This window comes from Podarcis liolepis (assembly GCF_965112155.1).
Source record: "Podarcis liolepis genome assembly, chromosome: 9".
In the NCBI taxonomy this organism is placed as follows: Eukaryota; Metazoa; Chordata; class Lepidosauria; order Squamata; family Lacertidae; genus Podarcis; species Podarcis liolepis.
In genome coordinates, this window is record NC_139564.1 from 57,050,321 (window position 1) to 57,074,808 (window position 24,488).

Below are 24,488 nucleotides of genomic sequence, written 5' to 3' on the forward strand. Positions count from 1 at the left end.
GTCACACTGCCAGGATTATAAACAATAAATGTATTTAGCAGCACAGCAAAGAAATTCTTCCTCTCTCACAGCAATAATGCAATGTGTTTGGTACTATCAAAGCAGATAAGCTATGCAATTTACCTGTAAAGGACAATTCGTGGTTCTTCTTCAGCTCATCTATCCTTTCCGTATGACTGGTTTCAAGCTCTAGCTTAAAGTTTTCATGTGTAATATTCAAGTTGTCAACCTGAGGAACAACAACATATTTCGCTTACTGTGTGCCAGGATGTTTGCGATATCAACCACCACAGCCTTCTTAATTCCTACTGTGGCTATTTTTATTTTATATAATTATTACTGTTCATTCTTTCTGCATTTTGTTTCCCTTCAACCTTACACCTCTCAATGCCTTCCTCTTCCCCCTCTAACCAGATACCTGCATATACACAGAGCTGCCAGTTCAGGATGACACTCCATACATCTAATGAAACAGACCTTTGCTTAATTCATCATGGCCAAGGGTTATTTCCTTTGCCAATTTTTATGTCTGAATAAAGGACGTTGTACTTAAGAAATTAAGCAGATGCATTTCAGCCCAACTTCCATCCTGCCTACCTGTTCTTGGAGCTGTGCTTTGTATTTTTCAGCTTCTTCGATACAGATGCTCTGTAGTTTTTGGCATTCTGTTGTATAGAACTGCTTCAGCCTTTCTTCCAGTTCAGACAAATCTCTTTGGTGTTGCTGGTTCAGCTGCTGCACAAATCCTTCGTAAGCTGCTTGTAGTTCATGTCTACCTTTCTCCAATTTCTCATAGGCTGCAGAAGCGGTTACTGAAGACAGAAATGCAGTGACGTTCTATGTAAATAAAATGGTTTTGCAAGCACATGCTCACAGGACTTCTTTTAGGGAAGCACAGCCCTCTTCAACAGAATACCATCTTTGATGACACATGGGGAGTTTCTTTTAAAATGCTTTTAAAAAGCTAAAGGTTTTTTCTCCCAGAGCTTTCAGGAGGTCTGCCTTCTGCAAATGCTCATCTAAATTTCCAGAAATTTTATATAAAATTAAACTGTACCAAAGACTTTTATAAAAGTTGGACAGGAAGTTTGCTTGGCATCTTTGTTGATGCCTATTGTTGTGTCTTTTTATTTGTCCACAGCTACTTTTTTCCTGGTATTTTAACTGATGCTTCCCTTACACACACACATATCTTTTAATGACCATCTTTTATTGCACTCATGTTTGAAATCGGACTTCTGACTTATCACACATGGTTATTATATATATATATATATATATATATATGTTTTCGTAGATTTTCACGGGTACAGGAATGCAGGTTTTGGTGTCCTCGGGTGTCTTCCCGTGTAAAAGTTGGGGTGTCTAGGCGACGTTTCGACGAGGTCTCACTCGTCATCTTCAGGCTGGTGCTTTCGGCTTCTTGTTACTGGAACAGAGCGGGATCTCAGTGTTTGAGTTCCTATAAATACTGTAGAGGGGTGTGGTGTATTGCCTCAAAAGTTCTGGGCAGAGGGGAAGTTCCCAGGCTAGTGTTCTTTTCTTCTTTTGTTCCTTAATTACTTGAGGGATATCTTGAGTGATTTCTAGAGTGATATTCTGAGTACCACTTAGGTGGGTCATTAGGTGTGGATTAGTTGCTAAAGCCTTCGTGTCTTGACCTCTTGAATTTGTGAAGAGTTTTTCTGGGAAGATGGCTGTACTGCACTTAGTTGTGCTTTGGCTTGGCTTCGTGTATAGGGGCGAGCTGTGGTTTTGTGCCCTGTGCCAGCCATATCTGTGTAGGGATTGCAGGGGGGTGCAGCATCCGGAGTTGCCACTATGGTTTGGTTACTGGATGGTGTCTGTAATTTATCTGTGGAGAGGGTCTGGGTTTGGGTCTGGTGTGGTTGATTGGTGGTGGCGTTCTGTGTGCCTCTGGATCTGGTGTCGGTTTTTGTGGGGAGGGCTAATTTCCAGATGTCTGGCAGGCGGGACGTGTCGTCACGCTTGTTCATGTTGTGAGGGTGTTTCTCTATCTCGATGGCTTCCATGATTATTCTCTTGTGGTGATGTTCCATGTTAAAGAGCAATTTGGAATCTGCAAAATTAATTTCGTGTCCTGTTTCTTTCATGTGTTGGAAAAGAGAGGAAGATTTTTCTTCTTTTTTGACGGCATTCTTGTGTTCTGCGATACGTGCATTTATTCGTCTGTTTGTTTGTCCAATGTACGTGGCTGGGCAGACTTTGCAGGGTATTTCATAGACCCCTTGGTTTTCCAACTGGATTTTATCTTTGGGGTTTCTGAGGATATTGGCTATTTTTTGGTTGGTGCAAAAGGCTGTTTTGATATTGTGTTTATGGAGGATTTTGCTAATTTTATCTGTAGTGCCCTTGATATAAGGAAGGAGGGCCATGCCATTGTTTTCTTCCGTGTCTTGGTTTTTGGGGGGTGTTTCTTTTTGGATTAGCTTCTTAACCCTGTTTTGCTGGTATCCATTGGCGATTAACACATTTGAGAGATTCTGTAACTCAGTTGTCAAGTGGTCTTTGTCAGCCAGGCGTTTGGTTCTGGAAGAAAACAATGGCATGGCCCTCCTTCCTTATATCAAGGGCACTACAGATAAAATTAGCAAAATCCTCCATAAACACAATATCAAAACAGCCTTTTGCACCAACCAAAAAATAGCCAATATCCTCAGAAACCCCAAAGATAAAATCCAGTTGGAAAACCAAGGGGTCTATGAAATACCCTGCAAAGTCTGCCCAGCCACGTACATTGGACAAACAAACAGACGAATAAATGCACGTATCGCAGAACACAAGAATGCCGTCAAAAAAGAAGAAAAATCTTCCTCTCTTTTCCAACACATGAAAGAAACAGGACACGAAATTAATTTTGCAGATTCCAAATTGCTCTTTAACATGGAACATCACCACAAGAGAATAATCATGGAAGCCATCGAGATAGAGAAACACCCTCACAACATGAACAAGCGTGACGACACGTCCCGCCTGCCAGACATCTGGAAATTAGCCCTCCCCACAAAAACCGACACCAGATCCAGAGGCACACAGAACGCCACCACCAATCAACCACACCAGACCCAAACCCAGACCCTCTCCACAGATAAATTACAGACACCATCCAGTAACCAAACCATAGTGGCAACTCCGGATGCTGCACCCCCCTGCAATCCCTACACAGATATGGCTGGCACAGGGCACAAAACCACAGCTCGCCCCTATACACGAAGCCAAGCCAAAGCACAACTAAGTGCAGTACAGCCATCTTCCCAGAAAAACTCTTCACAAATTCAAGAGGTCAAGACACGAAGGCTTTAGCAACTAATCCACACCTAATGACCCACCTAAGTGGTACTCAGAATATCACTCTAGAAATCACTCAAGATATCCCTCAAGTAATTAAGGAACAAAAGAAGAAAAGAACACTAGCCTGGGAACTTCCCCTCTGCCCAGAACTTTTGAGGCAATACACCACACCCCTCTACAGTATTTATAGGAACTCAAACACTGAGATCCCGCTCTGTTCCAGTAACAAGAAGCCGAAAGCACCAGCCTGAAGATGACGAGTGAGACCTCGTCGAAACGTCGCCTAGACACCCCAACTTTTACACGGGAAGACACCCGAGGACACCAAAACCTGCATATATATATATATATATATATATATATATCGCTCTCTCGCTCGAGAGAGCGTGCTATAGTATTTAACTGTGTTTATGCTGTATATGCTATTTTGGAATATTCTTTCTTTCTTTGAAAAATACCCTCTTGCTTCCTAAATTTATCCAAACTAAAGCTAGTACACTGATAATCTGAAAGCAGCCTAACTAATCAGATTTGCACAAGTACTCTATGTGGTCATCATTCAAAGAGCTCAGTTTCACCTAAGGCCATAATATCTTAAGAGCATTGTTACTGTACCTCTCCTTTCAATGACGCCAGAAGTAGGTGAATTAATGACAACTTGCTTCCCCTACAGTTTTATATTTTAAAATCCCCAAACATGTTCTCCCCCTATTCCTGCTTCCCATGTATTCCCTAGTTTCCCAGCACCAGTTCTTTCAAAAGTGGAACAGAGTTTGCTCACAAAAACCCCTGCTCTATGTCATAATCTAGCCTTGCCCAAGTTGTTAAGTGTTTATAGCTATTCTGACTTCTGTAAAGACTTCATATTAAAAATTGGGAGGGGGGAAGAGAAAGAACTGAGAAGATCAATAGCATTTGCACACATTATCATTCTGCTTACTTCATGTGTGTGAAATACTTAGCGCAAGGAGCATTTCACTCTCCCTAGTGCATCATTGCAGAGCAGCAGAGTTCCCATTTGGAAAGTAACCAGTTTAAGAAATTAAGCTTATGCACATGGTTTTACACAAAAACCTTTCAAAGACATCCACGGTGCCAAATAAAAAAGGGCTCTTCGCCTAACGTATTGTAAGCTTCCAGCAGATAAAATCGCAGTAGGCCACAAAGCCCTTAAGAATAGGCCCAAATATTTTAAGGCCCGTTATGATTGAAGTATTTTTCAAATGCAAACTGAAAGCTAAGTGGGCATTTCTAACTCTCATGTGTGATACACAAAGATTTCTTCTGAAAACCACCACTTAAAACATTCACCCTGCTTTAAGAATGTGACAAGTAATTATTCTCATAATAAAAAAGGCTTAAGTATCTCTGAATTAAACGAAGGGTATATACAACCACATTTCACAGGCACAGATTCAATCCATCAAATACACTATTTATATAGATAGCACTTTCATTAAGTGCTCCACATTCATCATCTGATTGATTTTTTTTTTACAACAAATCTGTAAGGTAGGCCAGACTTGCCTCCACATTACAAGAGAAATGGAGGCCAAATCATTGCATTATACCTAGGGCTATCCAATGGGCTTTAATTTGCTGGAAGGCACCCAGAGTGGCTGGGGCAGCCAAGTCAGATGGGCAGTGCATGCATATATATATATATATATATATATATATATATATATATATATATATATATATATAATTAATTGCCGGAAGCAAAATAGACAAATAGCACACATCTCTTCCTATCACAGCAATCTCTCTTTGAAAAAGTCAAGGATTCTAAAACTTTTAAGAGGCAACTCTCATTTGGCCAATTTAAGCCATACCCCATCTCTCACCATTTTAGCATTACGGTCATCTGCTCTGCTGCCTTGCAGCATTTAATCTGATTACTGTAAGTGACAATTAGCCTGCACCCAATTTCATTTCAGACCTGTTGTCTACCAGAGCCCGGCATGACACATGGCAATGAGTAAGATATAGCACACTTTTACAGTTGGTTTGCTTACTGGCAAAATGTGGGATAAATGTCTGCAAAACCATTTAGGCAAACAACAAAATCTATGCTGAAAAGACACCCCCAGTAAATGTTTTGACCATTAGACACATGTTTCCAGGAGGCTGCTCTGGTAGGCTTAGTCAAGTTGGTGCCAGGAATTCGATGACCCCAAGGGTCAGGCAGACAACACTCCAGAGAAATGCAGAGCACAAACATATGAATACAGTCAGGGGATTAGATTGTTCTGGTTCAATACTATGTGTCTTAAAATCAGTTTTGCCGCTGCATTGATTTAAGGGTATTTTTTTTAAAAAAATGCAAAGGACAGCACAGAAGCCTGTACTTACCTAACTCTCCGCGAAGATTGACAAGTTCTATCGACAGCTCTTTACGTTGCTTTACCACTTCCTCCCTCTGAGGAAAAAAAACAACACAGAGGCACATGGAATGTTAGTGAACACTCCAAGCAGAAAATACATTTGCCAATGCTTAACTTGCATGCTATCTGTAGAATGACAAGAAACAGGAAAGTGAAGCCAAGATATGAATCATCCAGGACAACAGCTTCATAATGTTAGAAAAACACAGATGGCCCCCTGAGTTAAGGAAGTACGTAACTTGCAATAAGAACTCTGCCAATGGCTAAAGTAATCTTCAGTGGGGTTTTAGTTAAGTACACAATTTACTTTAAAGTTAACAAAACCATAGTTTGCAAGTTAAGAAGGGTAGGGGTGCTAGGGATTAAATAAACAGTGTGTATTAAGTAGCATTCAAGCAACCTTCCAGGATGCATGATGTTTGCCTCCAAACCATAACTGCGAGAACATAGTTGGGGATAAACAATACGTGTAATGTACTTTGTAACAAAGGTAAACATAAGCTTCGGCACAGAATACTCTCAGCCTGCGAGTACGAACTGATAAAGCCTCATTGCAAAATTTAAACGGCAGCTGCAAGCTGCTGTGCCTGTCAAGGTTTTGCACAAAACACCAAAATTACAGTCATCTTTAAGAGTTCAAAGTGCTTCTGCTGTTAGCGCAAAGTTAGCCTGCAATCTGTACTTCACTGCTTTTCTTTCCACTCCCACTTGCCAAACCCTGTATTAAAATAAGTTTCCGGACACCCCAGTAAAGAGTTCCGACTAAAGCACCAAACAGCACCCACATAACAAATCTACGCTGTGCGAGCATTTCAGTATGCTATCTGCTTCCAAGATGCAGCAACTGCTGTGGAGAGCAGAACGTTGCAGAGGTCGCCAGATCCAGCCTGCCTTCCTTCCCTCCAGCTGCTGGAACCATTTTTCACCTTGCTTGCAGCAAGCCGCTGCTTTTAAAATCCTTGTTATTCCAGGAGAGCCCCTACAGCGCAAATACCAATTACCTCTTTTGCAGCACACTGAGAATACAGGCACATTCTGCTGCTGGAGCAGCCCATCGTTCAGTTTCTCTGCCCAACCACATCCACGTAGCAGGCATGTACAGGTGGCAGGAACTACCGCAAACCAAACTGGTCGGCCCACGCTTAACTCACAGCTAGGTAGCGCTGCTTTGGACACTGCCTCAGCTCGGCTTCATTGTGCTTTGCAGTTACCGTACTTCTTCTACTGGTCTCTCCCCCCAACACAGAAGCAGACACTGCAGCTTCTGCACTTGGCACAAGCAGCCAGTGATTACTTAAAGCCACAGCCCTTTCGTTTTTTGAAAAATGAGAACCAGACATTACGAAGATCGATTGCCACTTACTCAAATATCAGCTGGTACAGTGAAGGGTGGAGGGGAGGAAAGAGCACCGAAATCCTGACTACCTCCATGGATAATGGATCTTATTTTTAGCTTTTCTGAATTAGTTATTCTAGGCTTTCACTCTTAATTTATAGAAGAAAACATGGCATGAATTGTAAGGAGCCGAGAGAAGATACAGACCTTGCCAGTACGACTATGCTATCATTTGTTATGTAGCTTCTTCGGTGAACCTGGTGCTTCTACAGCTTAGTCAAATCTCTGCTCCCAAGGAGCTTACAATACGGTTTTAAACAGTGGGGGCAAGGGGATTGCTTCCATCTTTTTCCTGTTACATTTGATGAAGCTATATATTCATTAATATTTCAGCATCGCTTTCGTGATTGCCTTCACAAGCACTCTTTTATGATTTAGACCACTTGCTATTATTCCCATTTTACAGATTACTTAGTAACTGGCCTGAGTCAACCCTGGCGAATGCATACCCAAAGGCTAAAGCTTAGAACCAAATCTATCTTTATATTTGCTGGGGGGGAACGGCACTCATTCACTCCTTTTTAGCTTTCACCAAAATAGACATTCAAAAATAAAACACTATTTTTTTAAAAAAATCACATCACTGATGAATAATACACCAGCCCACCCACCTTTTGTAGGGTGGAGTTGACATCCAGCCTGAAAAGTTATGGGGAACTCATACACCTGCGTATTACTTTATAAAAACCAGCTTCAAACATAATGTTTTCGAACTTCCAAGTCTCATATTTCCTGCAAAACACTCAAGGTGGCAAACATAGTTCTCCCCTATTTTATTCTCGCAACAACCCTTTGGGGTATGTTAGGCTGAGACATGTTAAACAGCTCAAAGTTGACAACTGAAGTTCACAGGTAAGTGGGGATTTAAACCCTGGTCTTCCAGAGCCAACACTCTAACCACAACACCAACGTGATGCTTCTCACAGAATCAAGGAATTGGAAGGGACTCCCGAGGGTCATCTAGTCCAACCCCCTGCAGTGTAGGAATCTCAACTAAAGCATCCATGACAGATGGCCAACCTCACAAAGGTACAGTGGTACCTCGGGTTACAGACGCTTCATGTTACAGACTCTGCTAACCCAGAAATAGTACCTCGGGTTAAGAACTTTGCTTCAGGATGAGAACAGAAATCGCACAACGGCGGTGGGAGGCCCCATTAGCTAAAGTGATACTTCAGGTTGAGAACAGTTTCAGGTTAAGAACGGACCTCCAGAACGAATTAAGTTCTTAACCCAAGGTACCACTGTATTGCCCTAATGTTAGTTTTCAGTCGTTTCCCTAACATACCAGCATGGCTCTCTGCTACCTTAGAAACTACAGATCATCATTTATATTGCAAAACTCGTAATGCCGTTTAATCAAGTCTGCGCTAGCCGTTTAAACAAGTCTGCGCTAGCCTCAAAAATTTGGCCATGAGTTCTTTGGGTAACCTTCCCTAAGTGCATCTCTATTCCTCAATTCCCCAAGTGCAAGACCAGTCTTAAACCAGGAATATCAGTGACAAATTCACAGGTAGGTTTTGGTTGTAGAAGGAAAGGCCTCTTTAGCATTTTGCCATTTCTAAATTCTATACTGTATATAAAACAGGGACGCATGGAAAATATTTTTTTTATTACTGAGTAGAATTAAGTTCTTCATGTTGCATGTATACAAAGGACTATGGTAGTTTTAATTCAAAGAGCAAGAACTGCCCTGCTGCAGACAGACAAGAGAAAGCCCCACCTTGAGAATACATTTGTTACATTCAGGACATTCATTCCAACTGCAAATTGGTTTAAAACTCACAAATGAGAAAAATCCACTTATCTGATAACCCGATTAGTGACCAGCCACTCCTACTAGCCATCGGTAAGACCAACAATTAGGACATTGTTCTTAGAAATCTGAGGGCAATAACTCTATGGATCCACCCATTAGGTGGAAAGAAAGCATTACTGTTAAGCGAATCACATGAACAGCCCAGTATCTAGAAGGTCAATAACTTGGATATACAAAATTTAAGATGGTTCTCTTGCACGGAACCAATTACCGTATTTTTTGCACCATAACACTCACTTTTTTCGTCCTAGAAAGTAAGGGGAAATGTTTGTGCGTGTTATGGAGGAAATGCCTACGGGTGGCATGCCTACGGATTTTCCTCCTCTAAAAACTACGTGTGTGTTATGGTCGGGTGCGTGTTATAGAGCGAAAAATACGGTATTTTTGCCAGTATGAGCTACAGAAAACAAATCTGGCTAAAATACTTTAATAAAATAGATTAGCAGCAAAGGGAAGATGTCCAGGTAAGCGGCCACAATCAGGACAGACACACACACAACACAAACTTTTACTGGGCTAAAAAGGGGGCATGGCCCACAGAAAGACTTGTGGAAGCTTCAAGTGATGCTAAAGACTAGGACCCAAAGATTAGCCTAAACTCATGCAAGCAATTTTGCTAAGCCCACCTCCCTCCACCCCGCCCCCAAATTCTCTGAAAGCTGACAAAATGGAAAAAAGCACTAAATAATTATTTCTTCCCAGAGAAAAAAAACATCATCCTACACTGACCAAAGGCAGGGCTGATCTGAAGGGCAGGATGGTTGAAGGAGGTTGTGAAAGGCTTGGGGAGCCCGTGCCCATCCAGTCCAGTGGAAGGAGTCATCCTGTCAATTGAATGTCCTCCAGTCCACACAGGCAAACAATTCTCTTTGAGAGCTGACACTGACACACACACACACACACACACACACACACACACACACACACGCTCTACAGTCGTACCTTGGATCTCAAATGCCTTGGCTCCCGAACCAATCTGCTCCTGAACAATCGAAACCCAGAAGTGAGTGTTCCGGTTTTTGAACAATTTTCGGAAGCCGAACGTCCAGCGCGGCTTCCGATTGGCTGCAGGACGTTCCTGCAGCCAATCAAAAGCCGCACCTTGGTTTTCAAACAGTTTTGGGAGTCGAACGGACTCCCAGAATGCATTCTGTTTGAGAACCAAGGTACGACTATATTACAAGTTGTTTTTAAAAGGGGGTGAGAATTATTTGGAAAACCAAACAAAAACAAAGGTAGTCCTAAAGCCACCTCAAGCTTTGCACACATTTATATTAGTGTGCAAAACATGGACTGATGAAAAATGAGCAAACAGTATTGCTACTGGAAACAAGCTGAATGCATAAATTGTTCAGTTGCTGCTGTGGCTTATTTCTTTTTCACGAAGCGCATCAAAGGTTATTGCACTAAATTCAAACTGAAGCCTATTTAGGGAGCGAAGGGAATTCTATTTCAAATTTCCATTATTCAATGCTCCATTAATTTCAGCATTCTATAATAATTCAGATCTGGCTTCAAAATTCTGCAGATCCCAAGTTTGCATTTGGCAGAACTGTGGCTAAACATTAGTGATTCGCCAAAATTCCAAAGGATAATACAGAAGAGGAAATTTAAATCTGGATTTAAAACATAGAAGTAGGTTTCATAATATTCTCCAGGGATCCCCCAACTAGATCACATTCCCCCACAGTGCATTTTTACTTTATTTCGTTCTCCCACTTTTTAAAACTACTCATTTGACAGTAACGGTGTGACCATAGGATGAAAGCAGAGGGCCTGCTCATCTGTGAAGTCAAGAGTTAATTATCAAGAATGCAGCATCAGCAAGTTCCAGAAAACTGAAAGATGTGCAAACATTTCCAATCAATAAAATAGGTCATGCACACTGCTAATCATGGGAAGACATTACTATTTCCTTGGCTGTCATAGTTGGGGGGAGAGAATGACCAGCAGTTTACCCAAGTCCTGCACAGATCTTGTGAGGTACTATTTTAGCTGTAAAAGCCACAATTGATGGTACCAAAAATCAGTAGACAAAATCTACTTTCCTCTATTTTGTGGATTTGTTTCAACTCTGTTTGTGTTACCCCAACTGGGGAGCTACTGAAGAGGGGGAAATGGTTCCTGTTTCTACAGCAACCAGACCATCGCTCCCTTGCACAGGGAATTACAGCCAAATAAGCACCGCTGTCAGAGTAATACACTAGGAAAGACCATCATTGGCATCCAAAATGAACTATACCCTGTGCAAGAAAGCCATCTGATGGGTTGCCTCGTCTCCCAACCCTTTTTCCCATGCCACTGTTTTTGCATTTTGTAAAAGGGTGTTCTGAAAATACAACATCTCATTATGGTTCAGACCTAGTTCATTGCTGCTGCTGCTTCAGATCCCTGCCATGAAATAGCTGTATGTCTGTGCAACAACTACAAAAGGTTACTGCGTTTGAAATGTACTTATACTGTGGTACCTCAAATTACAGACACTTCAGGTTACGCGTTTTCAGGTTACGGACTGCAGGAAACCTGGAAGTACCAGAAAGGGTTACTTCCGGGTTTCACCAATTGCGCTTTGCACATGCGCAGAAGTGCCAAATCGCATCACGCACGTGCGCAGACGCGGCGCTGCAGGTTATGAACGCTGCGAGTTGCTGATGTGCCTCCATCACGGATTACATCTGCAACCTGAGCTTCCACTGTAATAGGATGTTTTGTAAAAATATCATAGTACTATTCAACTTTCCACTTATATGCATTCCACACCCTCTATGCCTCTAATCCCAAATCCCACGTGTCTTCTCTTTCTCAGTCCTCCCACATCCTTGGGAACACAAGACCCCCTCATCTCCTGCAAGCAGCCTAGCTCTTTGGAGTTCCCTGTGTAATCATGGACAAGAAATAGCTGATGTCAGACCAGGCTGAGGAGTACTGCTCTGATGAGGAATGGTAGGAGCCTCCCCCTCGACCTGCTCCTGAGCAGGATCCTGAAGCTGCCCAGGAGCAGTGGGACAGTATAGATTTGGAACAGTGGTTCACAGAGGGACATAGTTCAGAAGACAAACGTTGGGAAGAACTGGGTGGTGAACAGCTAGGAGAAGAAGAACTGGGAGAGAGAGAGAGTTAACAGACTCTCGCTGGAAAGTATTCAGCATATCAGTCCAAGGTCACGTAGAGCAGATAAGGTGGCTACACAAAAAGCATAGTGGTTGCGAGATCAGGTTGCAAGACGGAAGTGACGGGGGTGTGTGTGGAATCCTTAATTGGGAACACCTTTATTCTGAGAATGGATGCTCTGTTCTTTTGCTGTGATCATTAGACTGGCCTCGACCAGAGCCAGAGCCTTTTCAGCCGTGACCCCGGCCTGGTGGAACACACTCACAAGAAACCAGGGCCCTGCAAGATTTGACATCCTTCCGCAGGGCCTGCAAGACGGAGCTGTTCCGCCAGGCCTTTGGTCAGGGTTCAGTCTGACTCCTTTTCTCTTTGTATAAGAACAAGCACAAAGGAGCCTGCTCACAGGTCCTTAAAATATCAGTGGAAACAATTGGTCCTGGCAAGTATTAACCGCTTTCAATTTTAACCTGAGGATTGTCATTTGTCCAGTTTTAACTTTAATTTATTTGAATTAATTTTGGAATACATTTTAATTGATTAATTGCTTGTTTTTATGCACATTGTATTATTTATATGATGTTAGCCGCTCTGAGCCTGGTTCTGGCCGGGGAGGGAGGGGTACAAATAAAATTTTGTTTATTTTTATTTTTATTATTGACTCTTTAAATGGTAAGGAACTCTTTTTGCTTTGTCCTGCTTATCTATAGCCAAAGTTGGGGGAGCCGAATCCCCGGAGCCTGACAGCTAGCTCTCCCCAAATCCTGTCAAGAAGAAGTAAACCATGTGAAACTAGCAAGCAGGAAGTCCTCTGGATAGAACTGAAGACATTCTAGCATTATTGACCTCTTATGGTTCCACAGATAAGTGGCCAGGAGCCATTATTCTTGAGTTGCAAGACAGCATTTATTTATAAATTTACCTTGTACACCGCTTTACATTTCAAGAAACCTCAAAGTGGTTTACACCTGCATTATAGGAGAGCAAGACATGATGCAAGAAGATACAGATTTTGACTCCAGTGATGGAGAGGCATTTAAAAAGTTTTCCCCATCTCACTGTGGAGGGAGGTTATAGCCCTGTGTGTCTCCAAAAGAGCAAAATACCCCTGGTATTAACCAATGATCTTTGTGGGGTTTGCAGGGTGGGGGGGGGATCTTTCCATGCATGAAAGTCAAAGATTGTTGTTTGTTATTTTCCATGGTAACAAAACCTAGGTACGAACATGTGGAGGAATAATATTTGCCTTGTAAAAGTTGCCAGGTTTAGAATTACTATTTAAAAGATTTGTATTTAAACCAAAATGCAGTTATTGCAACAAACTTACCACCTCTTTCTTGTGGCCGGATATTAAGTTCAGAGGCACAGATCGATCTAATCCAACGTAGGCCTTAAAGAATTTTACCAGTTTGCAACCCATGAGTTGTGCAAAAAGTATTAATGTAATAGGCAAGAAGAACTCTGAATGGCCCAATAAATTCATGGACAATTAATGTTGTATTTTACAGATCTGACGAGTGTATTTTCAGGAGAACAGACAAACCCATGTTCTCTGGGGGTAAAGTTGTTATACATTCTTAAAACGCTATTTCAAGGAAGTTGCATTTATGTTTGAACGTTTTTCCAGCCATGTTTTAATTAAAAGCCCATGTTTAGGAAACAATGAGCCCACCTCAATCTTTCTCTCAGTATAAGGTTAAAGGATTAAAGACAAAGGTGATGACATCAATAGTTGCCACAACAACAGAGGCATCACTAATATAGTATTGTGACCTCATTGCTTTTTCAAGTAGAAGGTCCAGCAATTGTTCCATTTCAAAACCAGTGTGCATGTCAGCATAAAAATGCACAACACACCTTTGAACGAAACACTTCAAGCAATTATTATTCTTAAGAAAATTATTCCTGAAAGTTTTCCATCTTGATACTCACTGATATTATCTCCCACTCCTGACAGACTTCAAATGCAAATATTCCCACGGAAAAAACTGAACCAGTTTGAAGTCTGTGTTTCATCGACAATTTAAATGATGACATCACATTAAAGCCAAGTTCAAACAAAGAACAGATGAGAAGTTATACCTGTTTCTTGACTACTGAATATAGTGACTCACATGACTATACAAAATAGACAAATCCCCCCCCACACACACACATGTAGAGAAGTGGGTGGCTGGGAGCAGGGTTCTTGTTTCTCCTTATTATGTCAGGGTTCTTTGGTTTGCTATGAAGGGTTTTCTGTCTGTCTGAAGGAACATTCAGACCCCCTGTAGGCTGAAGTGATAGTGTAGCACTTGCTTCAGGGGTTGAAAATCCAAAATGCACCTCCCATAGTGGTAGCAATAGTTGATCTTTGCTGCCCTTCAAAATCCTCTATTCAAGGAAGGCTGCATCACCCTAGCTCAGGAAAAGCTGAAACCACGCCAAAAAGAAATAGGGCTATGTCCATGTTCTTTGGGATTTAATGGAAATGGAAATAAGGGTCAATCAAGCTAAACAGAGCTACCAGCTCCTGCTTCTGAAAAACTTCTGGTCACTTAGCATAAATTACGTGACATAGTGTCCTTGGATGTATGAAATGAGTCAATAATAAGTGCAAAAGATTTCCTCTTGTCTAAGCCGCAAGGCTATCATCCAAATAATAAAAAAACAAAGTAGTTGATCAGATGATTGTCATCAATTAGATGCATATAATTCTACATAAACTTGCATTTAGATGTAAAAAAACAGGTATGAAACAAGAATAATGTTTTAGGCTACATTCAATGCTACAGTCTGCTAGAGCAAAGCTACTCATCTATGCTGCACAAGAGAGGAATTTCACAAAACAAAGGGGCTGGGATTTTGTGTGTGTAAGAGAATTATGGATTACTTTGACTATGTAAGGGCATAATATAAAACTCATCAGTAAAGTGAAATATTTGGAAGATCAGACCAGTGTAAACAGGGTGTAAAGAGGGTGTGTGTGTGTGTGTGTGTGTGTGTGTGTGTGTATGAACTCTTGCTTCTGGTAAGGAGGATCTATTAAGCAAGACCTGGGCACAAACAAGACCATTTCTTTGGTTTCTTACAATTTGCCATCTATTTGCCCCTTCTGCACCCCATCTGTTGATGCTTTCAATGAACAAATATCTGAAAAACAAACTGGGAAGGGAACACAGCTACAACCCTATGAATTAACTCTATGAATAGGCAGGCTTTTCAAATTTGGTATGAGTGTTGCTCATTGGAATTGCCTGTCCTATCTCCCATACATTCCAAAATCTGAAGGATTTAAAATGCAAAGTGACAGATCAGATACTGTCAAATTCCATCAACTTTTGCCTGAAAAAGTCAACCAGCCAAACTGATGCATGTTAACCATTCAGAGACTAGTGACAAGTGTAATAAATTAATGCTTAGAAGTAACTGTGCTACATGAGGATCGACAGTTCACTGAGAGGTCACTGGCATCTAGCCAAGCATTTAATGCGTTCAGAACTGTAGTGCTACATATCTTATTTTTTTAACTTGCCAACTGCATATGCTGCTAAAATACTGCTTGAAGCAATCCATAAGGTATGCATTTAAGAGAAATATAACTGGTGAGAAATTCTATTAAAACCCAGGTTGCCAGTGAACAAACAACAAAGTGCCCAGAACAAGGAAAACGGTTCATCATTTTATCATAGGTGAGTACTACTCATTTTCACCTTTGTAAACAACATTTCTGAATCTAGCCTCACAATGAAATTTAGTGGGTTCTCCTGACAAAGCACATTAAAAATAAAATAAAAATCCTATTAACTTTGCAAAATACAAGATGAAAATGGTTCTGCATTCTTGAAGACCTTCCCATGACTATAAGATGGCATTCACACCTTTGCATGGGAGATTCCATGAGAGGAATGATCTTTAAATTAAACTCACGGAAAGGTCACTGCCCAGCCTAGACAATGCTGCTGATCTATTCTGCCAAGTAGTTTACAAGTCTGTCGTAGTCACACCCTAAGGACAACTCTGAGAGACAAGGCAATTTTCATTTCAGAACCGAGGCTCAGAGAGCTAGCCTTGAGAACATTGCTATTCCTGGAGCTACATGGATCTATCACTAAAATGTGGATTTCAATCACCGGGACTGGAAAAACAACATTGGAAAACATCCATGCTTGAAAGGCCCGGAGCAATGGGCAATGACAGCCATGCATTCCAGACGTGGGAAGGATTGGAATGACTATAGGTATGAATGAGGATGCTGCCCAAAGCTTCCTGTGCCTGTTTTGCCATGTGTGTGTTGGTCGGTATTCATGTATGTGTGAAATAATAATAATATAGTGGTACCTCGGATTAAGTACTTCATTTGTTCTGGAGGTCTGTTCTTAACCTGAAACTGTTCTTAACCTGAAGCACCACTTTAGCTAATGGGGCCTCCTGCTGAAGCAAAGTTCTTAACCTGAAGCACTATTTCTGGGTTAGCGGAGTCTGTAACCTGAAGCACATGTAACCTGAAGCGTATGTAACCCGAGGTACCACTGTATATGTAGATGCTGCGCCGCTGGAGCACAATTTCTGTTCTCATCCTGAAGCAAAGTTCTTAACCTGAAGCACTATTTCTGGGTTAGCGGAGTCTGTAACCTGAAGCATATGTAACCTGAAGCATATGTAACCCGAGGTACCACTGTATATGTAGATACTGCGCCGCTGGAACACAATTTCTGTTCTCATCCTGAAGCAAAGTTCTTAACCCAAGGCACTATTTCTGGGTCAGTGGAGTCTGTAACCTGAAGCATATGTAACCTGAAATGCATGTAACCCGAGGTATAATAATAATAATAATAATAATAATAATAATAATAGAGATCCAAAAGTGATCTAGAGCAGAGGGAGATGTTGTAATTATATCCTCCCATTCACCCATATAAAAATACATCTTTCAGCTGGTTGCATTTTGAAATGAATGTATCTGTAAATGTACTGTACAGTGGTACCTCAGGTTAAGTACTTAATTCGTTCCGGAGGTCTGTTCTTAACCTGAAACTGTTCTTAACCTGAAGCACCACTTTAGCTAATGGGGCCTCCTGCTGAAGCAAAGTTCTTAACCTGAAGCACTATTTCTGGGTTAGCGGAGTCTGTAACCTGAAGCATATGTAACCCGAGGTACCACTGAATATGTAGATGAACAGGATTGAAAGGAAGAGGAGAAGCAGGACACCGCCAATGTAAAGGATGCTGCAGTGGGTAAAGATGAAGGAAAAGAGGAAGAAGCGGGAGAAACATGGCAAAGGGAAATGAAGGCTGTAAGGACAATACTTCATATTTAGTTTAGCTGAGATGTGTTAATGGTTGGCTTCCTTTAAAAAAGTTATGCAGTTTTGGCCTTTTAAGATGTTTGTTAATTTTATTTCACGCAACTAAGTGTCTAGCCTAGCCAGATAAAGCGAATAATTAAGGATAATTAACTTTCAAAATAGCTGGTGCACTTAGTATGCTCTTCCAGTTCAGACAAGACTTTACTGCTTTTATATTGCTTTTTTTAAGAGATGGGTTTTTCTTTGCATATATCAGTTGGAAAAGTAAACAACATTGCATCGTCCATTCTTATTTCTTCTAATGCTGAACTTAAAAAAAACCCTATCCAATTTCTCTTTTATCAGAGTAGGAATGGGTAACTTTAGCATTCCAAAATTCTGAAAGCTGGGATATTTGTTTAGAATTAAAAGCTTCAACTTTACTGGCTTAGGACTGCAGACATAACAACTTCCAACTTTTCAGGGTTAGTTAGACAAACCATCTAAAAGGTAAATTTGGATGAAGTGCTGTCAATACAGAGAAAAAGAAACTTGCAAATAGCATTGCAATCTGTGACCATTTCCTCTCAGCGTACTTAACATTTACAAGAATTAGATGTCAGATTCTGTATCGTCTGAGCAGATTTAACTGGTAAGAGCGGTGCAGAGCTAATTTATGCTTTAAAAACAAAGGCATTCAAATTACAACTTATATACACAGCATGCCACTTAATTGCAGTGCGCAGTTATGTGTTTAATCATTTGATACTATACCATGAAAGATCTCAAAGTATGCGTTGTTGTTTAACAACGCATTTAACACATTTAACACATTGCAGACTTGTTTGCCCTGTTTGCCTTGTATTTTGAAATATTCCATACTCTCAGCAGATAATAGCCCTTACAGTAAATGGCCAGTTGCCTGACTTCTGCTAATCTGTATATGGGGCTATTCGGCTAATCCTTCATCGTGATTTCACACACCACCCAATACACACAGTGTGAAACAGGAGTGATGCCTTTTCTTTGCTTCTCTCTTATTCTGAGATGGAACATAGGAATGAACACCCATCATCTGAAGACAGCCTCTTCCCTACTATCCAGGGCTAGGCAATACACCAGCATCTATTTATGGTAGAGCATCCCAATTTGAGTACACCTATGAGGAGGGAGGAGTGGAGAATCAATACTCAAATATTCCCTGAATGCATTATTGTGTTATTATAATACTATTATTTGTGGCAGGTAGGCAGTATGCTTGAAACCCTTTAAATTCCTGGATCTAGCAAGTGCTGAAACCTAAGTAAGGGTTCAAATTGTTGAAACAGCCAGACAAGTTTCTTGGTAATGGCCCTCTAAGTATGGGCCATTAAGGTAACAAAGGAAGTGGCTCTGTGCCAGGTAACAAATGGTTGGGCCCTCTTCTCTCAACTTGACAAACAAAAGCCAGAGTTGGGAGTTTTTAGTTATGTGAGCTGGAAGCAGGTTGGAAAGCTAGAGAGACAGAGAGAGATGCCTCATTTCTGTTGGAATCAAAGGCTGTGGCTATGGGAAAAGCATGGCCGTTTTGGGGTACTGAGGCTGAGAACCCCTCCATCGTAAGCTCAGGTTGCATATACATATCCCTCATTCCAAAGGAAACACAAACCCTGAGTAAGTGCCTGGAACCCCTGAAATATCACCCCGCTTGGAAATTGGGGTGGTGTGCAACAATAAAAGCCTATAAACATCCAAGTTCCTTCATATTTAGATATTTTTTCAGCACAAATCAAATCAAATGTAGAAAAGATGTAAAATGCAAGCAATATTAAATAATTAAATGTGCATTCAAAACTCTGAATTAACTTTACCTCAGACTCCAAGTGCTGGATCACAATAGCCAATGCTTCAAATTTCTGATGACTGATGCCCAAGCATTTCTTCAATCGCTGGATAAGTCCACTTTGGTTCTCACACTTTTTTTTGTATTGTGTCAGCTCGTGTTGTTTTGTTTCTGGCGAATGCACTTCAATAGATGAACTGCGGGTTTGTATGAATGAGTTCTTGGGAATCTTCTGCTTGCCCCTGTCAACTGCAGAACACAGAAACAAGAAGCAACAACTTTGAACGTCGTAAACGTCAAGAGTACAAGCAAATTAAGCGTATGAAGTAATTCTTTGTCAAACTTGTGCTTTTGGGCATTACTTTGATAGCTGCGGGAAGCAAAGTACTTCAAAACAAGGAAGACTCCTTATATGCAGTTTGCCAAGTTGTCAGCAAGTGTTCTATTGCTATATTTTTTAATAAATACTGAAGCTTATCCATTAGCCTGATCTAGCAGCATCTTTTCCCACACATTTCTATTTTAAAAAGCTTACCATAATATTGCAGTGCCTTTCTAGCATATACTCACAATGCCGCAATCTCAAATGCAACAGCTTGCTCAATTTCATTTTCAAAGCAGTTTTAATGGCATATTTAACATAAAATTTGCACCACAGGCACTTCCATGTACAAATTTCCATTGCAAATTACAGCTTTACCATTTCTGCTTTCCAACATAGACACTTCTAACTAGGTTTAGCAATCTTTTCCCTCTTAATTGCGGAGTTTCTCAGCTTTATAATGAAAAACACAAACCCTGAAGTTAAGGGACCTCTCAAGTCCATTAAAAGGATTATCATTCAAACATGAGAAATATATAAAAAGATAGTGGGAAGATAAAACCAGGATGTACACTGTGCCCCTTCCTACAATTCCAGCATTGCTAAGCATTATTGGGATTTTCACTACTGTGCTCTGCTCATTGACAATCAATTCTAACAAGCCACATTAAACATTTGGATGCTCTCAGTACCACAGCTGATTAATTGGCAATCATGTATTGCTCAGTTTTGACGAAGATTCATTTCCAACATGGCTTTATCAAGCAACATTCCCCAGATGTAGTAGTGCAACTTCTCTCATGTTTCTGGCAGGTGCCCTTACAAAAATACTGTGTTTTTTAGCATAATGTATACTGTACTAATAAATATACAACTGTTTCACATTTGTGGGAATATTCCTTCAATTTTTATACTCCTGCCACCGTTACATACCCACAGCCCTAGAGGCTCTATACAGGGGTCAGCAAACTTTTTCAGCAGGGGGCCGGTCCACTGTCCCTCAGACCTTGTGGGGGGCCAGACTATTTTTGGGGTGTGTGCGTGGAATGAACGAATTCCTATGCCCCACAAATAACCCAGAGATGCATTTTAAATAAAAGGACACATTCTACTCATGTAAAAGCACGATGATGCCCAGACAGTTTGCAGGCCGGATTTAGTAGGCGATTGGGCTGGATCCAGCCCCCAGGCCTTAGTTTGCCTACCCATGCTCTATGACAACAATCAAAACAAGAACTTTCTTTCCAAAGTTACTTGATGCACTGGCTTCCCTTAATCTGTTTGTTTGAATAGATAATTTGAAGCTTTTAAAACGGGGGTTGTATCCAAAGTCGTCCTGTTAGCACAATGACTTCTGCCTACACAATGCGCTCTTCCTCTTCTCCTCCAATAAAAGAATCTGCTCTAGAGGTTCTTCAACTCTCTGGAACAGATTTGAGGGGCACATGAGGAGGAGAAGTCTTGTTGCGCGGCAAAAGTCCTTGTGCTAATGGGGCGACTTTGCGGGATAATATCCTTAGTGACAAAAAGGAGATGGCCGGACCCGGAAGGAGGGAAGGTGGGTGAGTAGCAGACTATTGTGATGGTTGTGATAAGCAATACTTTCTATCTTAAGAAATACATAGAAAGAGTTTTGAGGCTTTGAACACCCTAGGCCTAGTGAAGTGCTGTTACAGTACACGCTCAGAGTAAGAAGCACCCAGATTTCAAGCCATAATCAGCCCACCACAACATTCCCCTGCCCCTGAAGTCCGTTTCCACATGGTACCCATCTAGGTTCAAAAACAAGGGGAAGAGGAAATCTTCAGGTCGAACAAGATGCAAAGTGAGGGAATGGGCTCTTCCGACCATTATGTTGCCTTCTTTTGTTGGATTAAAAGTAGTCAAATCTGTTCTTTATTGCTCAAGATTAGACAGCATTAACCTGGCTGATACCCACTAAGCCCATCACTACAAATGAACATCTCTCGTGGGTAAGTAGCTCATGGCGGGTACCTTTGAGCTACTTGTAAGATCTGAGCAGCTCATTCTTAAGAGGAGGACATCATTTCGGGTTTTCAACTCATTTCAACTGTATAAACTACATTTGGACTGATCTGGGAACATTTTACTACTGAACTAATTTACATGCACAGAAAAAACAACAACCATTGTTCAGTCTAGCTTCATAAATTGGTATCTTATTAAATGTGACAAATGGATACAAATCACCAAGCGGCTAGTTAAGAGCTGAATTCGTTAAAAGTTTGCATTATTTTGTGTTCCAGAGATGACTCAATTTTAATTCTAGAACTTTTGTGTACCTGTGTGTCAGAACGCCCCTGACTCCCTCCCAAAAAATTCACTCAACCAATGTGGAACCTTATAAATTAAGCCCATTTACTATGGAATGACCTTCTGGAAAAACAGCTTAGCTAGCTAAGTGCACAGACTGAGAAGGCCACTGATATAAACTCTGCCTAGGACTAGGTTTACTGTAAAATTAAATTGGTAAGAATACCTTTACGATACCTAGTCATTTCCTCTTCCTCTTCCACAATTTATTAGTTATGTATGTTCATGAGTATGAATGAAACAAAGGTAACAGGAAAACAACATAACCCGTCTATTAGAGCACTAAATTTATTTTATAGTGTTACGGGTTAGTGCGGGAACAGGGATCCCCCCTAGAACCCTGGGTGCCAGATTTCCCTCTCTAGATTCTTTGGGTGTTGCGATTTAATCAGGGCTGACAGGCTGAGCTTATTTTTCTGCCAGAGGGGCAGAGGGAGATGATGCCCATGCCATTAAGCCAGGCATGTCCAAAGTCCGTTTCAGGGGCCTAATCCGGCCCGCTGGTTGGTTTAATCTGGACCCTGTGGCAGTTTATTTCCTGGGGTGAAATCCTTAAAAACACCACAACAACTTCAATCCTAAAAAAAGCTCATCAACTTTGGGGTAAAATCATTTTACAAAAGCTCAAGAACTTCACTTCAATCCTAAAAAAAGATTAACAACTTTGGTTGGCCCTTTGGTCGGCCCTCACGCTTCTTCACTTCATCAAATCTGGCTCTCTTTGGAAAAAGTTTGGACACCACTGCATTAAGCCATCTACAAGACAAAAGACCCTACAGGTAACAGAGATGGGGGTTTGCCAGGGCAACGTGGACATGGTGTCACACAGGAATATTTTCACCTTTTAAAACTGGCCTTGGAATAGCAGGGAGGAGTTGTTTGGCAAGGGGTTTGCTGGGAAGGAGAGGCAGGGAGCTGGAGGTCAGAACCATCTTGGTGGGTTGGCTGAAGGCAGGCTGGGACAGAGACATGGAGAAGTCCCGGCATCCAAGGCTGCACTGCTGCGGGGAACAAACCCCTCTGGAGATGCGAATGCTGTAAACTCTGCACTCCCTCCACCGAAAGCTTCCAGTGTAAATACGTGTGGAATAAACCGTATTTCTTAAAGACATGACAGCCTCTGCTACGTCTCGATTCCCAACAGAAACACGGCACTGGAACCCCCTGGAATCTTGATACTGCTTGGCAGAGATTGGGGGTGGCATGCAACCTTTGTAACAACACATTAAAACAAAACAGGAGTCAGAATACCTCTTGCGGCCCAAGAGCTGCCTACAAACCTGACTGGTATCCTGAGAACCGCTGCAGGTCTAACATTCGTGGCTTTACACAAAGTGAGGTTGTCCCCCCCCCCCACGCATTTCAAGTTGTATTTGCATGTTGCTGTACACACAAGAAAGCAGGTAGGGATGTCTTCAACCAATGCACATTACCTGGTTTCCCTGTGCCTGCAACCGCCCCCACCCCTGCCCAACTCCTGCTCATGGAGCTGTTGCCTGTTCATGTGAAATGGCTGTCTTGAATGTGCATGCCTCAGCTTAACTGCAAAGTGCATTTTCAAATTGGATGGAAGCTCATTTGAGGGAAGAGACACCATGCTGCAGTATTTCTCAAGGAACTACATGATAGCTATGGGTCATGGTTAACCTCAAACACCAGTGGCGGGAGCACAATGGAGCCAGAGTAAATGGCAATGCATGCACAGCCTCTTACAGGATTTAGTGTTGCAGTCTCCCGGTGTCCTTCAAAGATGCCAAGTTTTCCTCTTGTTAGGAAGCAGGCAAGCACACTGTTCTCTTGTGAAAAGCCCCCACTCTGAACTAACCCTACACAGCACGGTTGCTCTCCAGATCTTATTACGCCTCACAACTCCCATCATCCTTGACCACCAAGCATGCTGACTGGGGCTGTGGTTCAGCTGCATCTACAGGGCCTGATTAACCACCACTGCCCTAGAGGAAAGTGCCAACAGGACAAAGAAATGTTTTCTTCACTCACAAGGCACACTTTTGTATTGGTAAATTATTTCAAGTGGGAAATTCATCCTGTAGATAGGTACAGGGTCAAAGGGTGCTGAATAATCAATCTTGAATAGGAGCACAGAATCAAGCAGTCAGCAGAAAAAAATATTGATGATCAATCCAATTATTTCTTTCACCCAAAGCAAACAGCAGGCTTGAAAACTCTCCCTGACTCTCAAGCCACCACTACTTGTACCTTCTCATTTGCATTCACAACACAGTCTACTAGACCTGCCACCATTTATAAAATTTGGCTCCTACTTCACTTCTCTTGTATGTAAGACCTACTTCATGTCGAGTTTTAAAGGCGATTCACAGTCATATTTACTAAAAGTTTTTATTTCAAGCAGGTGGGAAATTGTTTTAACAAGCACCACCTCCTTCAAGTGTCTTGAAAATCTTAGTATGGCTTACTGAATAACAAAGATGTTTAGACACCAGCTAAGGATCATTGCCTTAGCTTCTGGAGAGATTCCTTCTGGGCCAGAACAATATATTTGTGCAGACTGAACAAAGACTGCCAGCATAAAGCCAAGATCTAATGCAAACTGGCATGACATCAGTTTCCGGGTTTGTCTTTCCTTCTTAATAAACCTGTGAATATCTGGTTCCTCAGCTTACTTACACAGTTTTTCACATCTGACAATATTTCAAGCAGAGAGCCATTCTACTTAGCAGGGTGTTTTGCAAACAATTTCAC

General features: G+C 41.5%; 1 protein-coding gene across 1 annotated transcript in view; it reads right to left on the reverse strand.

The window, feature by feature from the left end:
- Positions 1-24,488, reverse strand: part of MTUS1 (microtubule associated scaffold protein 1) — a 104,059-nt gene that overhangs the window by 12,509 nt on the left and 67,062 nt on the right. Inside the window, exons 10-13 of the mRNA XM_083459775.1 lie at positions 19,140-19,360; positions 5,668-5,734; positions 598-812; positions 124-229 (exon numbers count right to left, since the gene is read on the reverse strand). Of these exons, the coding sequence (XP_083315901.1) occupies positions 124-229; positions 598-812; positions 5,668-5,734; positions 19,140-19,360 (609 nt within the window). The remainder of the gene's footprint in view (positions 1-123; positions 230-597; positions 813-5,667; positions 5,735-19,139; positions 19,361-24,488) is intronic.